The sequence below is a fragment of the Pteronotus mesoamericanus genome, unplaced genomic scaffold (genome assembly GCF_021234165.1).
Source record: "Pteronotus mesoamericanus isolate MK-2021 breed Mesoamerican mustached bat unplaced genomic scaffold, CSHL_Meso_final scaffold_54, whole genome shotgun sequence".
NCBI classification, from domain to species: domain Eukaryota; kingdom Metazoa; phylum Chordata; class Mammalia; order Chiroptera; family Mormoopidae; genus Pteronotus; species Pteronotus mesoamericanus.
The window spans coordinates 13,855,556-13,873,948 of record NW_026555321.1 but is presented as its reverse complement, the minus strand read 5'-3'; the positions used below and the strand labels follow the sequence as shown (position 1 = coordinate 13,873,948).

The following is an 18,393-nucleotide window of genomic DNA, read 5'->3' as shown; positions in this document are numbered from 1 at the left end:
ATTCTTTAGTTAATTAGCTATTGCAATGTACAAAGGTTGTGACAGCTGATTAAGTAAAGTACAACTGTGTGCAGGCAGATCTGCTACTTATGTTTAGATGAAATTTCATTGGACTTGGATCACTGAATCTAAATGTAGTCATGATTCAGTGATTTACTATTTGTGTGATTTGGGACAAATTACTTTATGTCTCACTTTAAGTAAGGTTTCCTTACCCATGCCACTGAGATAATACCTATAACATTCAAGGATCTTATAAAATTAGATTTTAGAAACAGTGAGTGTAAAATTGCCTTCCTTAATACCCCATGTCACTTATTTTGTGATCAATAAATTTTTTAAATAAAAAAGCAATGTATAGTGTATTGTCATCTTCTTTGGTGTATAGTGGTTACAAGGAACTTGCAATGGCTCCCAAATAAAGAACTTCTTTCTAGTGTAGGCAGCACAGGGTGAAGAATCTTTCTTCTCCCAGAATGGCTTATTATCATCACTGAAGATAAGTTAAAGCTGGAATGCAAGATGTCAAAAACAGTGTAGAGTCTGGCAAGCATTGGTAGGTGGATAAGAAGGTTCTAAGACTCCCGTCTTGTTATGGCGGCCATAACATAGTACTACAAACTGTGCAGCTTAAGCAACAGAAATTTATTTCCTCAGAGTTCTACAGGCTAGAAGTCCAAAGACAAAGTGTCAGCAGGGGTGGTTCCTTCTGACAGCTGTAAGGAAGAAGCTGTTCCAGACCTCTCTCCCTGGCTTATAGATGATGTTCTTCCTGAGTCTCTTCCCATCATCTCCCCTGTATGTGTCTCTGTGTCTCAATTTCCCCTTTCCTAAGTATACCATTAATAATGGATTAGGACTCACTCTAATGATCTCATCTTAACTAATTACACTTTCAATGACCCTATTTCTAAATAAGGTCACATTCTAAGGCACTGTGGGTTATTAATTTTGGAGAGACACAATTGAACCCATAACACTATGGTTCAATGATTAGCATTTTTATGAGAAACTGAAGTCAGGAGTCAGTTTTCTCACACGTCTGCACTTATTAGACATGAACCTGGAAATCTCTAGATCATTCTAGGCTTATGAGTAAAATAATTGCATTGAAATAGACACAAATTAACCCTAAAAAGCTCCTTTCACTTCTAAAAATGTCCACATGTAAGTATTAGCAGTGATCTCAAAAACCTGCTGGATCATAAAATGAGCTAGAGTTTAGATATTCTCTTATTCAAGTCCTTTTATTTGACCAGTATCACAGTTAGTAAGAAGGTCAAACTAGGAAACAGGTAAAATATATTCTTTTCAAGAACAAAGCGTCAGCTCATTATGATTAGATTGAGTGATTTTAAAAAATAAATATATGGACAAAACCAAAGGGGAAGAGCTGAGGGAGGGAAGGAGGGAGGAGGCAAGGGAAAGTGGTGGGGGGTAGGCAGAGACAAATGTATTTGAAAAAATAAATTAAAATTAAACTTAAAAAATAAATATATATATATATATATATATATATATATATATAGTGTATTATGCCTCAATCTTTGTGAGAAGAAGATATTCATACATCAAAATATATCTGCAAGGATAGGTACAAATGTGATTTACTTCTTCGATTGTCATTTAAGAGAGGACAACTGAGTGGCAGGGGAAAAGCAGAAAAGGAAACTTTTTTTTGTTCTTTTCACATCTGAATCATAAGAAACTGTGGTCAGAGCAAACAAGCATCAAAAGAGAATAATATTCACGTATCAAGCATTTGGTTAACCTTTTCTTTTCAAACCTAGATATTCTCTATTTAGGTCACCTTGTGTTTTGGAGGTCATTATGAGTAGCCATCACTTCTATAAACTTTGGGTTTCATAGGCAGCTGCAGGGCTCAGCTAACACACTTACATATTTGTTTCAGTGTGAAAACATATAATGAAAGAAGACTTCATAAGCAGGTGTTTCTGAAGAGGCTTTTACTCTACAAATACGATACACTCAATGCACAGAACTAGCTAGCAATCTGCTACATCTGCCTTCAAAGGACAAAGACCTTAGCAATCAATAATATATTTACTACGGCATTTTTTTTACCTGAAAAATTTCCACACTCTCTAACAGTTGTGACTAAGAAAGACAGGCTTATTTTTTAACCCAAAATTTCAGCCTAGCTGCCTACTTATTTTAGTGACAGCAGCAACGGTAAAAACTTAGAAAAGTTAGTAATGTGTAAACTGAATTTAGTATCTTTTGAAACAAAGAAATGAAAGTGTGCTTAAACAACTGTTTCAATAATGCCATCACTGGCTGAAGTGGGAAGAAATCTCCATACCTGGAGCAGGTCACAAAATATAGTGCCACAGAGAAGAACAATGTCAACAACAATTTTTGAAAGCAAAGGAGGCAAAGTGTGACAATAAATTTTATCATATTTCCATTTTAAAGGAGAAAATGAAGATCCTCAAGGATAGATCTCCAAGGATAAAAAAAAACTTGAATTTAAAATTTCCTATTCGGGGATCTATATTTTTAGCACTTACCTATATTTTAAATAAATTACAGTTGTAGAATAATCTCTATATGTTAGGCATATGCGTATTTAATGTTCTTCTTTTAGAGTCCTAAAGTGCCTCACCAATATTTTCCAGTGACAAATCTTCTGGACTCACATGAAATAAATATTACAAAGAACAGATTTTAGAGTATATTCTGTAGGCAGCCCATTAGGATTTTTACATCATTGTTCTTTTATACAATGAGAGGAAAGAGACACATGAGCCAATATAAAATTATAGATGCGAATTAAGGGAAAGACTTGATGCTATGCTTATGTTTTCTAATAATTGCTTAAATTAATAATGTTGGTTAGATGTAAATAATCTAATATATAAAACAGGTGAGTACTTAGACTTTTACTAAGATAGTTCCACCAATTATGTTTCTTATGGTATAAGTGTCATGGCTATTTCTCTTCTATTAATTATCTGTCATGCATTTTGCCTATGTATCTACCTATCTGTCATCTGTCAATCTACCTGTATATGTATCCATGGATCCATCTAACCTCCACTCATTCATTGAATAAATTTGTATTGAGCTTTTGAGAAGTATCAGTCCCTATACTACAGTTACCTAACAAATAAGATAAATATGATATCAGCTCCCAAATTAACCTTAATCTTTACCATACAGGCTCCCTTGGCAACCTCCAAGGGAACTTTCCTTCTCTTAAATTTATGTAGCACTTATTTTCAAAGGAATAAATTTAAGCATTTAATTACAAAGTTCTTTATGAAATGATTTACATACTCCACCCCATTTTTCAATAAATGAAGCAAACTATATAGATAGGGTTCCTGCTTGTCCAGATCTTATTGTCTAATGTAGTGTTTTGACATCTAGATGTTTTACTAGTGGCAGACACAAGAGTTTTAAGCAGTGAATAGTCAACTATGTCAATGCCATAGAGACAAGAACGATTTCTCTCCTCTACCCCCTCTTCCTTCTGCTCCTTCCCATCTCCCTCCTTCTCCTTCTCCTTGTTGATTTTGTATTTCTAGTGTCTACCATAGTGTCAGGCATGTAGTCAGTGTTTAATAAATGCCCAATGAGTGAATCATGAGGTATGAGATTAATTATCTCTCCTTCCTCATATTCTCCATTTCATTTATTAGTGCTACCCTTTCAACGGAGTCCAAGGTACTGAATCATTCTCCTGGCTTTCTCTCTCTCCACTTACATGTGTTCAAAACCTCAGGCCCCACCCCTGAACTTCATAATCTGAATGCACATTTCAACATAATTTCCCTGGTGATTCATATGCACCATAGAGTATGAGAATCACTTCCATAGCTCACATAAACTTTACTTTCCTGCCCCCCAACTGTTAAAGGTTTTGAACCCAAACTAACACCACACTCTAGTTTTTAGGGAAATTGGTGTTTTTGAAAAATAGGAAGAGCCAGAGTAGAGTCACATGCTAGGATTTGATTTCTTTCTCTCTCAACCTTTTTCTTTCCCCTTCCCTCCTTTGCTCCCTCTCCCATAATGAAATATCATTACACAACAGAAGCAGCACAGAGTCAAAATTCTATGCTCATTCACACTTTTAATTTTACAGAATATTAGCCAACACGTTATGAATGCACAAGAGCCACTCTCACGGATTTGCCCACCTTTCTGCCTCTGTGTTCAACCTCCTTACTCATCCTTGTGCACCTCCTGGAAGGGAGGACTCAGTATTTACTGACTATCAGATACATGCAGGTGCATTTGGGCAGTTTAGTCCTTGAATTTTGATATGAACAGGAAATACAGCCATGGGAAAGGAAAGGAGAAAGCAGGTTCACTATCAGTCCCCAAGAACACATGCCCCAAAAGTTGCATCTTCCAGCAACATTTTGAAAATTCATTATTGTCATAACTACTGATAAGACTATGAAGACAAGATGTTACAGAAATAAAAACAAAAGGGATACTGTGAGGTCCTGGGGAAAAACTGTCCAGGAGTACAGCCACTTTTTAACGATTAGCTGCCATTCTAAATACCCCAAGGTCTTTCTTATTGAAGCCCATTCTCAGCTTCAGTCTCCAGCATTTCAAAACTCAGCCACCCCTCAGATAGCAAGCCTAAGAACTATCTAATCATTCTCATTTTATGGGAAAGGGCCCTGGAATGCCAATGGATTTCGCCTCTTGCCCATGATTACAGTGATGTTCAGGTTTTTCTTATTCCACGCAGCCCTTTGCACTCTGCCGTCACGTAAGGTCTCCTGTCGGGAACTCAGTACTGCACCCGTCTTCTGGGTTCTCCCTTCCGTCACAAGGACTAGAAGCCTGGGGTTTGCGTGCCCACCCGTCTCTTCCAGCAGTGCCCAGGTTAGATTCCTCTAAGGAGAGACATTTCACGGGATGTGGATGAAAGTAACTGGGATTTCTGGGTAGCCAGTATTTCTGCAACTTTCTGACTCCATGAAGGCAAGCAGAAAAACAGGGCTAGGAACAGCCTTCTCTGACCTTGGTTCACCCAGCACCTCAACGGTTTTGTAAGTACCTAAGTCCTTATATGAAGCCCTCTTTTGCTCACATGCCTAAAATCATTTCTATTTTCCTCACCAAACCCTCACTAAGATGACCACACAGAGTCTTCCACTACTGTCTGCCAGCTGCCATCCCATCCTCTATACATCTTTCTCTGTAAAAGCACCCATATTTACAAGTGGGTTTTAAATTATCCAATTTATCCTTTATAAGCTAAATTATTTCGTGGCAGAGGTCATAAGAAAATTTGTTGTTATCACTATTCCTCTCACATAGAAGGTGCTTCATAAATAACTATTGCCTGAGTGGAGTAAGCTTACACGGTTTCTTAACATTTTTCCCTAAACCTCATCTACCTACTTATTTCTTAACATTTGTTTCCTAAACAGCATCTACGTACAGGATTGATTCCTGTCAAGAAACACAGACTCAGAATGGGGCCACTGGGCTCGGAATGGTCCTGAGCACTGGAACTCCCATGTCTTACAAGGTTGAGGAGCAGGGTAGGGGTACATGAGGAATTCAGAAAATGCTGTCTTGGTCTGGAAGCTACTGGCACATCCAGCGATACAATATCCCTATGTCAAGGGAACAGCTCCTGTTGCTATTCCTTAAAAGCTGGCTTTCGGTGGACTAAGGGATCCTAATGGTTTTATCAAATGTCCATTTTTATATCCACATCAAAGTGCAGATCTTTTTCCTTTCCCTCCTCACTGTGCTTATTTTTACAGATGTTTTGTTATTCTTCCTGACTCACGTCCAAACTCAATGACTTATCCTCTTGTGGCAGGATATAATCAGAGATATCCACTTATGCGTTCACATATTTTATTTTACATGTATGCATATTAAAATTCCCCTCACCATTCTTTTTTGCCCTACCTAGATGAACAGATAATTCCATATTCATATCCTCAGGGGAGGACTATAATAGAGAGACAGCCTCGGATTGCCATGGACATTGTTTCAAAAAGGTCAGCTAGGGCAAGTTTGTTGGGTGGCAGAGCGGGTCATCATTTTCTTGGCAAAGAAGTTAAACAGTATGGTACATCTAGGCAGGACAGACCAACAACAGCCTCACAAAGTTTGGGTGTCCAAGCTGAGAGCTGGGTACCTGAAGGGCATGATAACCAGGCGGTGACTATCACATGAATGCCTATGCAGATAAGAAACCTGATGACTAGGGGAAGTCTCCTACAAAAAGATGGAGGAACAGCCTGTAGATTCTGAACCTTAGGACACCCTGAAATGGAATTAAATTGCATTTCTCTCCAGGAATGATGGAATGAACTCTTGGACCAGAAATAAAATCAACTTGCAGAAATAAAAAAATTATGTCGCATACACCCTGAATTTGCAAATTGAGATTCCCATAAGAATTCAGTCTGTTACTTAGAGAGATGCTCTGTGCGCTAATCCTGAGTCTGAAGACATCCAATCATGGCTTTGCAACCATTCCCCTCAGTTGGAAGCAAGGAGTGGCTTAACCCATGGCTGGCTGCACCCTGACAAGCACAGGAAGGAAATAGCCTGTAGGTACAGCAACAGAGGGTCTCTTCATTTAAATGGAACAAATGTCAACACAAGTCCCAATCCATCATAGAAAAGATAAGAATAAGAGTAAATTCAAACTTTTGCAATCAGTCAGCCAATGAACTTGCACATTCAAAACCCTTAGTTCAAAATACTAAGGGTTTACACACTATGATACCTATCACTTACATAGTGCTTATTGTATGCTAAGCTCTGTACTAAATGACTTAACTTGCATAAGTATTATCACACACCTATAAAGTAGATTAATTATCAGCTCCATTTTACAGATGAAGATACTGAGATTCATGGAGGTTATGTGACCTACCCAAGATTTTATCAATGATAAGTGCAGCTCTGGAATATGAACCTGGTCAGTCTAGCTACAATATCCAGTTTGATCACCCCACAGTGCTGCCTTTGCCCACAAAAGCTCAAGTATTTGAATGGTATAACCCCCAAAGGAAGGAATTATCAGGCCCACTCCCTTTATTTTAAAAAGGAGGGAGCAAACAATAGCAAAGAAGGTAAAAAAGATCTGCTCAGTGTCAATAGAATTCAGCATATCACTCAACTTTGTTTTATGACAAACAATATTCAGTCAAATTAATCATTTTGCTTTTAATGTTTCCTGAAGGGCAAATCAGAAGTTTTAAAACCAGCCTTTTACAACCTTCCAGGAATTTTCCTTCAACTGCTCTAAAGCTGACTTGAGATGAGTGACAGGAGGCCACGTGGTCTCCGAGGCCAGCTAAAGCACCTTGATAATCACCACTGGGAAGCGAGGCTGTAACAGGAAGCCATGGAGCAGAAGAGTAGACAAGAAACTCAGAGCAAGGGAATCCAGGGGACTTTACTGTGCCCATTTAAGAATCAAGGAATTTGATGCCGAGCAATATGTTCTCTGCTTTCACTGAAAGACTGAGGATTAGGATCTTTTCATGCTGCTCTATTTATGCTCCATAGATTTCAAAATAAGATTCCCATGGGAAAATTTCTCCCCCTCCCAAAAAAAGGCAAAGCAGTCACTGTGATTCTCCCTTGCCCATAAGTAAGGACTAGCACACAAGGGTACCAGCCCACGGGCGCGTCCAAAGTACCCACAGTGAAGTTTTATTAAAAAATGTAAGACCCACTACTGTCTTCTAAAAGAGAATGATCTAATTTGGAGAAGATTTTTTTTTTTAATCCATCATGGGTACAAAATAATTGCACCAAGACATCTGTATTATTTAGATCACTGGGCATTCAGTGACCTCCTATCTTAATCCTCTGCATTTCTCGTGTTGACAGGTCCTGTCACTGATAAGCTCAGACCTGCAATATAACAGCTGCTGAAAGCTGAATCAGATGATATTAAAAAAAAAAATGTCACTCACTGGTTTCTAACCTTTTCAACTCTTCTTTCTATTTCTATCCTAAGAATATGCTCACTGTTCACACAAAAAAGATGTTGATGAATATGAGGAATCTGCCAACTTGTAAAGACATGATTAAGAATGAAAATAGAGGCAAAAAAGTAATTGAACTTGTGTTTGGAAGGCTGTTGACAAAGATCTCTCAAAACAGGGTAATTTAAGGGTAAACTTGAACAACTCTTGCTACCAGAACCCTAAGTTGTTTTAAGTTAAGGAGGCAAAAAGAGCTCTATACATAGAATGTGTCACGGTTGTGATTATTAGCATCTTCTTTATTAAATTAGAGAAGAAATAACAGATTTTAAAACCAAAATAGAGGGTCCAAACGCATTTACGTTTTTAGACATCTACTTGAATCCTAATGTTCTAACAAATTCACTCAATTTCAATTTAAATATATTCCAACAAAATAATAAAACTTAGTGTTACCCAAAAAGACACTAAAGGGGAAACATAAACTCATAACCAACCCAATCAATTGAATCTATTTTCATTTTCCCTTGAAGGAGCCTGGCTCCAGAGACCTTACATAACCAGGCACTCAACCAACTTCATCGTGGTTTTCAGACAATCATGGAATAAAAAAACAAAGCAAAATAGAGGTAGTGACCGACTCACCTCTGGGCTTTAAGGTTTTCCAGTACTTACCTTTCTGGCATATGCAAATTTGACAGTGGGACTTACCGCGTTAAAATTCGGGAAGAGGTTGACTGCGGCCGCAGTGTCAAGAGGGAAAGGAAGAAATGGTTTAATATCCAGCGATGGTTGCAAAGGGGGGGCTGGTGGACGGACCAGGGCTGGGAGAGCAGGGCTCTGGCATGTACCACCTGCAGAGAGGAGAGCAAAGGGAGCAATCAGGGACATCCAGCACACTTTAAAAACACACAGAAAAAACACCAAGGTCTCTTTTGAGATCAAAAGGCCAGATTTGTGGGTCACTGGAAAAAATAAGACATGGAGTATACTGACCTCAATTGAGAACTGGCCAATGAGCAGATTTGCCATTAGGCAAAGGAAGCTGGTTGAGCTGTTTCTTTCCTCGTTGGATTATAACTATCTGGTTATGTAAGTAACGGTTGACATTTCGAACATTTCATACGCCCAATCTATCCTCCTTTTCCTGCCTTGAGCTCTGGATTGGGTCAGCAGCCAATCTGCCACCAAAATCCCTCCCTTCAAAAGGAAAACCCTTCTAGAGCACCCCCCATCCCTCTCCGCACACTAACTTCTGCTCAGAATATGTATCCAGTCTGAGTGATTATTTTAGAAAACTGCTCTTTTCCATCATATCCAAAACTCTGGCAGCAAGATGACAAGAACCTGGCATGAAAAGGAAACTTGACCACAAACACAGAAGGGTGTACCTTACTGCCTGGGCAACCGGAGGATTAAAACCAGCAGACCCAGCTACAAAGAGAGCAATCCCAGAGCTATTCAGCAACCCATAGCTTTGAGCAGTCAATGACTACCTGCCTTCTCCCAGTCATGAGTAGGTGGACTTCAGAAGGTCACCAGTTAGCAAGCAGTGGAATATTATGCCAACAGACAGCTTCTTTGTGTACAGTAGGCAGGCAACAAGCTGTTTGCAATGGACCACACACTTTTGCCATGGAACTCAACTGCACTAAAAGGCTGGAAGGACAAAAGTCCATGTCAGCATTCCAACTCCCATATTTTGATAACATTCTAAAACATCAATTTTCAGCTAATTAAAGGCTGTTGAATCCTAGGAAACTTAAAATATGCTAGCATTCTTCTAATCTGAGAGGCAAGCAACAGACTGTGAAAACCTGCTGGTGAGAATCCAAGAAGCATTAGAAAAACAAAATGCAGTGGGATTTTTTTTTCTTTCTCACAGAAAAGAATTCTGAAAGACAGAATAGAAGAGAGAGGTTCATACCTGTGCCACTTACTCACCTATCATCTTGTCTGCAAAACAAAGTAGAGTGAAACCCCCTACGAATTACCATGACAAATCTCACAATCACCTCTGCCCACGGCACACAGATCATCCTCTGGCCTCCATCAGTTACCTCAACACAAGGTAAACATTTTAAAAAGGATTCCTCAATGGTGAATCCAACCCTATTGGACCAGGGGATCTGCTAACAAGGTGAGTAACTTAATACCTATAACAGAAGCCATCAGCACCAGATTTAATTAACCATACCAAAAAATCATCAGCTCGCCTGCTTCCAGGTATAAACTCAGCTGGAGCCAAATTAGTAAAAACAGTGTGTTTCCCACTCCTTTTACTTGCCTCTTGTTTCTCAGCAACAGCAAGGACAACAATAGCAAGTTTGCATCAGCAACCAGTTAAAATAAAAAAGTAATACAAGCCAGAAAACAGAGGGCAGATATTAAAACAAACAGATAAGTTTAAAAATAAGTTTTGGTTGAAAATAAGTTTTGGTATGGTTTAACACATCCATGAGTAAGTAAGCTTTAAGAAATCATTAAAATTATTTTTATTTGTGTCACATGCAAAATGTATTCATTGTCTTGTTTTATCCTAAAATCTCAGAAGTTAGGTAAAGGCTAACATAATATCATGAAGAGAAAAATAAGTTGAGTGTATTGCTTCCACAGAAACATTCCATTCTTATAAATTACAAGAATGCAATTTAGCAGGAAGATATTCTGTAGTTATTTCATTTAGAAAGCCTCCTCTGGTTGAAGATATCCAAAGAGATTAAAAGATAGCTCGTTTATTTTTTCATCCAGTACTATGCTTGCCTCAAACAATAAATATATATTTATTTGATTGCTAGGTAAAGTTGATTCCTACTTTCTCTCTTCTCTAGGATATGTATTTCATGTACACTTATATATACAGTTTAAGGCCCTTTCTCAATATTGCAACTGGAGTTTCCTTCTGGGGATATAAAAAATTCAAGGAAGAGTCATCAAACTTTGCAAAGTTGGAGAAACTATTTTGAGCTCATCTCTTACCACCTGTTTGAAAAGAGAAACCTATGTTTGAAGATCATTCAAAACAAGAGGACATGTGACTACCTATTCTTTGGCCACTTGCTATGTAAATACAGGTGTAGTGGATGCTGTGATGTACTGTGATCAGGGCTCAGGACAAATCCCCTCTGCTGCTGGGAATGCTGGTAGCTGAGGACTTGGACCAGGGATGCTCTTCACAAATAGTCCTTGGCCAGCCCTGGCCGGTGTGGCTCAGTGGATTGAGCACTGGCCTGTGAACCAAAGGGTCGTTGGTTCTCAGGGCACATGCCTGGGTTGCAGGGCAGGTCAGGTCCTCAGCAGGGGACCCGTGAGACGCAACCACGCATTAATGTTTCTTTCCCTCTCCCCGCCTCCCTTGCTTCCCCTCTGTTAAAAATAAATAAATAATATCTTTAAAAAAATTGCCCTTGGCCAAAAGAGTCACCTAACCCAAGGTCAAACTGCCTCCCAAGCAATGCCTTATTAATACAAATGGCTTCTCTCCCTTGCCTTAAGGCTGAACAACTCTGAAACTGTATTTCAGCTTTAAAGCTCCTCCGAGGATCTAGAATAGACTGGGTTTTCATAAGTTTATCACAGCTCAACTTCTCCTTTTGCCCAGCTCTGGATCCCTCACTCCTCATAGATGTTCCCAAGAGCACACCCAATAAAGCCCAAGTCCATTTCCAGAAGAACATGAACCAGTGACTCTACGGTATAACAATTCATTTGTCTAAGTGAAATGTTGAATCAGTTTAAATCTATAGTGAGATAGTGAAGCACGAAAATGAGGCTACCTCTTAAAAATGATCTGTGACTAACATTTCTGACTTTAAAATTTAGATATATCCTGAAATATACCAATCTGTGTATTGTCAGCAGTAAGACTATTATTTGCAAAGAGTGCGGAATCAAAACCAACAAATATAACGTGTTTCATCTGTAAAGCAGATTAAAATATGCTTCTTGAGAAAATAGCTGTTTCATTCCATCATTTCTTAATAGCAACTATTGCATATAAGATATGAATAAATTCTTATCACTATTTTCCTTATTATAAAATTATGTTGAAAGTAACAGACATCAAAATACATAGGAAATTGATAGCCATTTCTCTAGGTTAAAGTAGTTGTTTTATTACTACTGTTTACAAATAGTGTTGCTTCATTCATTGGAATGTCACATTTCTGGAAATACTGCTATTTTTAATTTGGGCAAAGCATTTTGAAGCCTCCATGGGGTGAGAACTGAAAATGATGCAAGTTCATGCCCTCTGTAGATGAAACTCTGCCTATATCTAATACCACATATTTCACAGCCTATGCAGTTTTAACAAGTTAAATTTTAACAATTTTTTCTGATTTCAGAGCAATTACATTTCTTCCTACCAAATGTATTATATCTCATTAAAATCAACAAATTAAAAAGACTCACTGAGTATAGAATCGTTATTATATACTAAGTAAGGGATTAAACAATGAAGATAACATAAATGAGATAAAACGATCATTAAAGCTCACAAAACTCTTCTCTCTCCCTTTTTAATATTTATTTCTATTAGTTTACATTTAGAAATTAGAGATGAACTATAGAGCAAATGTTAAATATCACTTTGCTCTATCCACAAGACAGTTGCATAGTCATAAAAACACAAACTTATGAATTTGAAAAATATACTGGAATAACCTATTTGTTAACAGAGTATTTGTTTATTCAGACCATCTTAGAAAGTAAGATACAATGACTTCCAAAGTTTGGATTTTGATAAATTAAAATGTAAACTTGAAAACGTTTAACAAGTTATACAGATAAATAGGAATTCTAAGCCAGTGGTTGTCAGCTAAAAGCTTACTGTAAAGGAGATAATGTACACAAACTGCCTAGTACAATGTCTAGTCAATTGGTGACAATTAAGTTAGGCATATCTATTTAATGAACCTAATAAATTCCAAAGGAGCTGCTTAGGTTGGTCTAGACTCATATCCAGGCTGCCTGAAAGTAGTCAATCAAGATAATTTTAAAAGAAACTTCAAATTCTTCACTTTATTTCAAATCCTGCAAAAGGAGACTCTTGACGATAAGAGGTTACTTTGTAAATCAGTATTTTAAAATATACTTTAAGAGTGGAATAGTGGCATAGCACAACACTTTTAACCTTGATTTCTGTGCTTGATTCATTCAGAGTTCATCAAACAGTCACAGACTTTCTGTCTGACAGCTTAACCTACTACTTAATCTTGCATTTTTCAAAATGACAAAACCAAAGTTCAAAATAATCAGGGGGTACCACTGTTAAATATTCATGATGCCAGTGTGTGCTTCAGAATTGTGAATATATATATATGTAATATATATATATATAAAATACACACACACATTACATTTTTGTTTTATGTGTATATATACATATAATTGTATATATACATATAATATGTATATATACATACATATACACATAAAACATTTTACATTTTTCCTGATGGGATAAATAATTTCTACAGTATCTTCTTCCTTCACCATCAATTTAACTTTATATATATATACACACATATATTTTTAATAGTGAGCTATTATTAAATTACAAAATTATTCAGAGTGTTCATATCTAACAGGAAAACACTGAGAGCATTTATAGAATATCGAGTCCTAAGTAGATACTTGCAAAGCAACTAATTTCATACACAGCAAGACTACTGACATCCAATGCTATTTCATTAGAATTTGCCATGCCCACTGTAGAAGGAAGGGGAACACTGGGAGTTCTAGGGTCTATGTGAGAGTGGGAATGAAAAATTAGATCTGATACTACAATAGAAAGTAGAAAAGAAATGATGGATTTAGGGCATAAAAGCAAAACTTGATTCGACACTGGCCATAGAGTATCGTAGTTAGTAAAACTGGCTAGCCAGGGTGGGTAGGAGTGACTGTAAAGAACGTAGCTAAATTTTATAAATCTATTCATTAATTGGCAGGAACTAGGACTGCTATCTCTTTAATCCCTTTAAGTGCACAATAACTCTGCCAGGTATCTATTTACATGCCTAATTTACAAACTCAAAGTCAAGGCTCTAGGAAGTAAAATATGCTACTTAAAAATCACACAGGTAATAAATGGCATTTAATGTGAACTTGAGTGAACTTAACAATTTTCAATGTACTAATGCAAATAGCATATAAATTAAAACAAGAACAAACAAGCAATATAACAATGAAAAGAACACTACAAAGGCAGTTTGGTCATATTAGGCAAGCCAGCTCTCTTGCACTCAGAATACAATGCATTAAAATCATAAATCTTGTGAGAAATTTTTAACATGGTTCAAAAAAGAAGAGACACATTGATTGTAAAGGAGACAGTAGAAGAATATTCAGTATTTGTATCACCAATATTTATCTACCCTGTGAACATGCTGGCTCCACCCTATATTTGAGAAAGAATCCAGAAAGACACACATGTCATATAAAACATGATTCAAAGGTCCTTGACTTTACATTCAACATCTCCCTGATAAATGAGAGAAAAAAATACGTGTTAGTTGTGTTCCTTTGTGTGGCTGCCCCTCAAGTATGCAAGGTTGTTGGCTGGGGATTACGATGGGCAGTTTGTTGTTATTTTTTACTCCTTGACTAGAAAGCTGTATGTTTATCATGTTTCCATAAACCTCAGTGATCCAAACTTCCATTCAGTTCCTATCTTTGTTTAAATGTTGTTGCCAAGTAAATGATAAAACTAGAAACGCATTTTGAGATAAAATTTGAATTTTTTGTGAATTGGCCACAAGTTTTCTTTTTGTTTTTTGCTATCCTCTCTGTTTTGGAGTGTTGATTCACCTACTAGGTTTTGAAAATATGACCCAGCAGTTTCTATCTGAGGAGGAAGGGCCCCATTGGCTTCAAGTGACTTGCCCTTCCAACGTTAAAGCAAGGTCTCATCCACAGGGGCATCTTGTAGCATTAAGTCACACTGGAGGGTGACGGCTATCTCACACAGCCTGCACTTGACCAGAGACAAGAATGAGGTAAGAATGGAAGTATGAGTCAGGGCAACTGGAGCACCATTCTGGAAACATTGATTCAAAACCATTTGCCAGAATCAATGGTCAGTGACTCGATCTCTACCCAAGGGGGGAAAAAAACCACACGTTAGTGACCCACGTTTTTCATTGTCTAAATTCTTTGTTTATTCATTTTAAGTTGTGGTATTGACATATTTCAGTAAGGAACCTCAAAACTCATTTTGGAAGGCAGCTAAGAAAGTTAGACTAACTAATAGTGTTTGCTCTGTCACTGTCACTGAGTGTCATGACCAAAATCAAAATATTGCTATTACCTAGTTACCAATATCCTGAGTCAAGTCTTCACTAGAAGAAAAGTGGAGTCTCTCACTTATTTAACCAAGTCTCAAGACAATTTCCGCATGCCTGAGAGACACTGGAGAAGATTCTGTTAGAAATGCCAGAGTAAGGAGTTTTATTCATTTAACCCTAAATTTCCCTCTGTATTTCAGCCCCTCTGTCAAATAGTTCATAAATCAAGACAAGTACCTCCTCCTAGGAAATCAAAAGATTTCCCCTGGAAACATCCTCTCAAGTCAGCAGCAGTGAATGTAAAAATGTAACATTGCTCTCAAGAGGAATTTCCCAAGATTTAATTATTTAATTAATCACAACATCTATTACAACTAATAAAAAATGGTGTTCTAGTGCTGAGCTGTCTAATATGGTAGTCATTAGTCCTAGGTAGCTATTTTAAGTTAAAACTGAGTACAATTTAAAATTCAGTTTCTTAGTCACACTAGCCACATTTCAAACGCCCAATAGCCACATGTGGTTAGAAGCTATCATGTTGAAAATGCTGCAATTAAAAAATAAAAAAAAACATGTGCTGGCTGGTGTCGCTCAGTGGGTTGAGCACTGGCCTGTGAACCAAAGGGTCGCTGGCTCAATTCCCAGTCAGGGCACATGCCTAGGTTGCAAGCCAGGTCCCCAGAAAGGAGTACACAAGAGGCAACCATGCATTGATGTTTCTCTCCCTCCCTTCCCTCTAACTAAATATAAATAAATAAAATATTCTTTAAAAAAATTACAAAAACATTTCCATCATTGCAGAAGCTTCTATTGGACACTGCAGCTCCAGTGAAAATCCAATATTTTGAATGACAAGTAATTTACAGATAAGGTGCCTACTACAGTCTGCCTCAGAATGCGCTGCAGATAGGAGAGGAAATCTCACCTTCTCCAGGGTCCTTCTCCTTTTGGGATTGAAGAAGAAACCTTTCCCAGAGCCAAACGGGGGCACTACCCCATACTGCTGGGATCACGACAGAAAGGATTAGTCATCCATTCCTAGAGAAGACAGTGGTCTGTCTCTGAATCTTCATGTGTGTTCAATGGTGATAATACTCAAAGGGCCACCCAATTTAAAAAACTGTAAACACTGGAATCAATGAGTGTTATGGATAAAAATGATACCACATCTTCAAATGAAGGATGCAAAAAGCAAAAAGGGATAGCCGCAGAGTAAATGGATGTTTGTTAATATCTGATAATCCTTGAGAGTGCTATCACAAAGCTTTTATTTCACCAGAGTGTGTCACAATCTGGTCTCACTAATAGCCATGTGTTTAAATCCGGCTAATACAGGCAGTTAAATCTGCCTAGCTATGTCTGCCTTCCAGGGTAATTTTGCCATAATATGTAGGTTTTCGTCACCTCAACCATTAAAGGGAAAAATAATCCTGATGTCTCATTACATGCTCTTGTTCTTCCATGACCTCTGCCTATCAGCTGGGACTTGCCTGCATAATCATCTCTGTGCCAGTAGAGCTAGGCATGCAGCTCCTCTGTAGCTTGACAACTATCTTCCTTTCTCGTGTTTTCTCCCCCACGATAACTGCACTGTATTATTTACTTCATCTCTAATCACCTGCCAATCCTTATAGTCACTAAATGTGATCTAAGGTATTCATGAAACATTTCCTGAGCTTCAGTGGTTGAGTGTGGTTTTCCCAGTACATTAAGGAATATTAAGTAAGACACACAAATTAGGGAACACCTTCACTCATTTCACTTAATTGTCATTATTTTTCAGATGATGAGGTTATTGGTTGAGAGAGAGAATACCATAGAAAGACCAGGTCTAAGAGAAGAAGATAAGCTAAGTTTTTGACATAATGAATTTAAGGTTAAGTGAAAATATGGCAATTGCATAAGTTGGACTAGAGCTTAGAAGACAGTTCTAGGCAGGCTTCATTCAGAATAAACTTTGGGGGAGAATCATCTGGCATGCATTGAAATCATGGACAGAAAAAAGATTTCCTTGGGAAAGCATAGAACAAAGAGCCCAGGGCCTAAGTCTTGAGGACCTTTAGCCAGTGAAGAAGGTTCAGAACCGTTAAAAGAGCAAAAAGCAGATGGAGGGGAGGAGAATGTGATCACCCAGAGGAAAAAGGGCCAGACTGTTGGAAAAGGAAGGAGTGGTCAACACTTCTAAAGCTGCCTGCAGAGGGATCAAGTAAGAAAGCAACATCTGTTAGATATAAAGTCTTGGAGACTTTTGGTGACTTTTATGAGTCATCTAAGTGCAGTTATTTAAGTTGATAACATCAGAGAGGAGCCACTTTTGAGAAGGATCAGGGATTCAGAATGGAAACTACATGAAAAAATTATTTTGAAACATTTGACTGGGAAGGAGAAGTAGAGTAAGGCATCATAGACATGGGTAAATATATTCTAAGGGTATGGAAAGGAACTGATTTGATCAGAATACTAAACACGGCTCACTTTTGGAATGCTCAATTTCAACTAGCAATTAAGCCCAGAAAATGTGAACCCATGACAGTATAACAAGTATTGTAATTTGTATTTATCTCAGTACATCCATTCCCACATATTCTCTAAGTGTGGCAAATAACCAAGGGTGGCAAATGACCAAGAATCTATTCCTGGTTCAGGATGCAGCTCAAACCTGATGTCCTTTATACAGTATCTCCTACACATCACTGCAGAAGGATCACCCTCTCAGTGCTCTACTCTGTCTGCCATCTGAACTTACACTGCTGGACTTACTGCATCCACATAAGGATGCTAGGTCTTAACAAGTATGTCTGTTGCATTCTTCCTTGACTTCAATGAATTAGAAAGTTCTTGATATCTACTTAGTGATTTATTTTTTGTTTTTTTAAGAAATGGATGGATGAATGAATAGTTGGATCAGCAAACAAATGACTGAATTAAAGTGAATAACAGCCTTCTGAGAGATTGTACCCTCTCTTCTATTATGCCAAATTAACAATTCTTGGCCATTTCAGAAACTAGCAACTTCTTTGAAGAACTAGAAAAGAAACAGGTACTAAACAATCAGAGAGTTTACTGGAGTATATTGACAAAAGGTGAGAAACAACTTATCATAGATTTTTAGCTCAATTAAGCTTCCATTGTCGATTTTTTTCCTTAAAAAA

The 18,393-nt window shown here is 37.7% G+C and overlaps 1 protein-coding gene across 2 annotated transcripts in view; it reads right to left on the bottom strand.

Annotated features, from left to right (window-relative positions):
- Nucleotides 1-18,393, bottom strand: part of ZNF385D (zinc finger protein 385D) — a 746,594-nt gene that overhangs the window by 199,077 nt on the left and 529,124 nt on the right. For both annotated transcript variants that reach the window (XM_054595113.1, XM_054595114.1), the window contains one exon: nucleotides 8,667-8,809. In XM_054595113.1, the coding sequence (XP_054451088.1) occupies nucleotides 8,667-8,809 (143 nt within the window). The remainder of the gene's footprint in view (nucleotides 1-8,666; nucleotides 8,810-18,393) is intronic.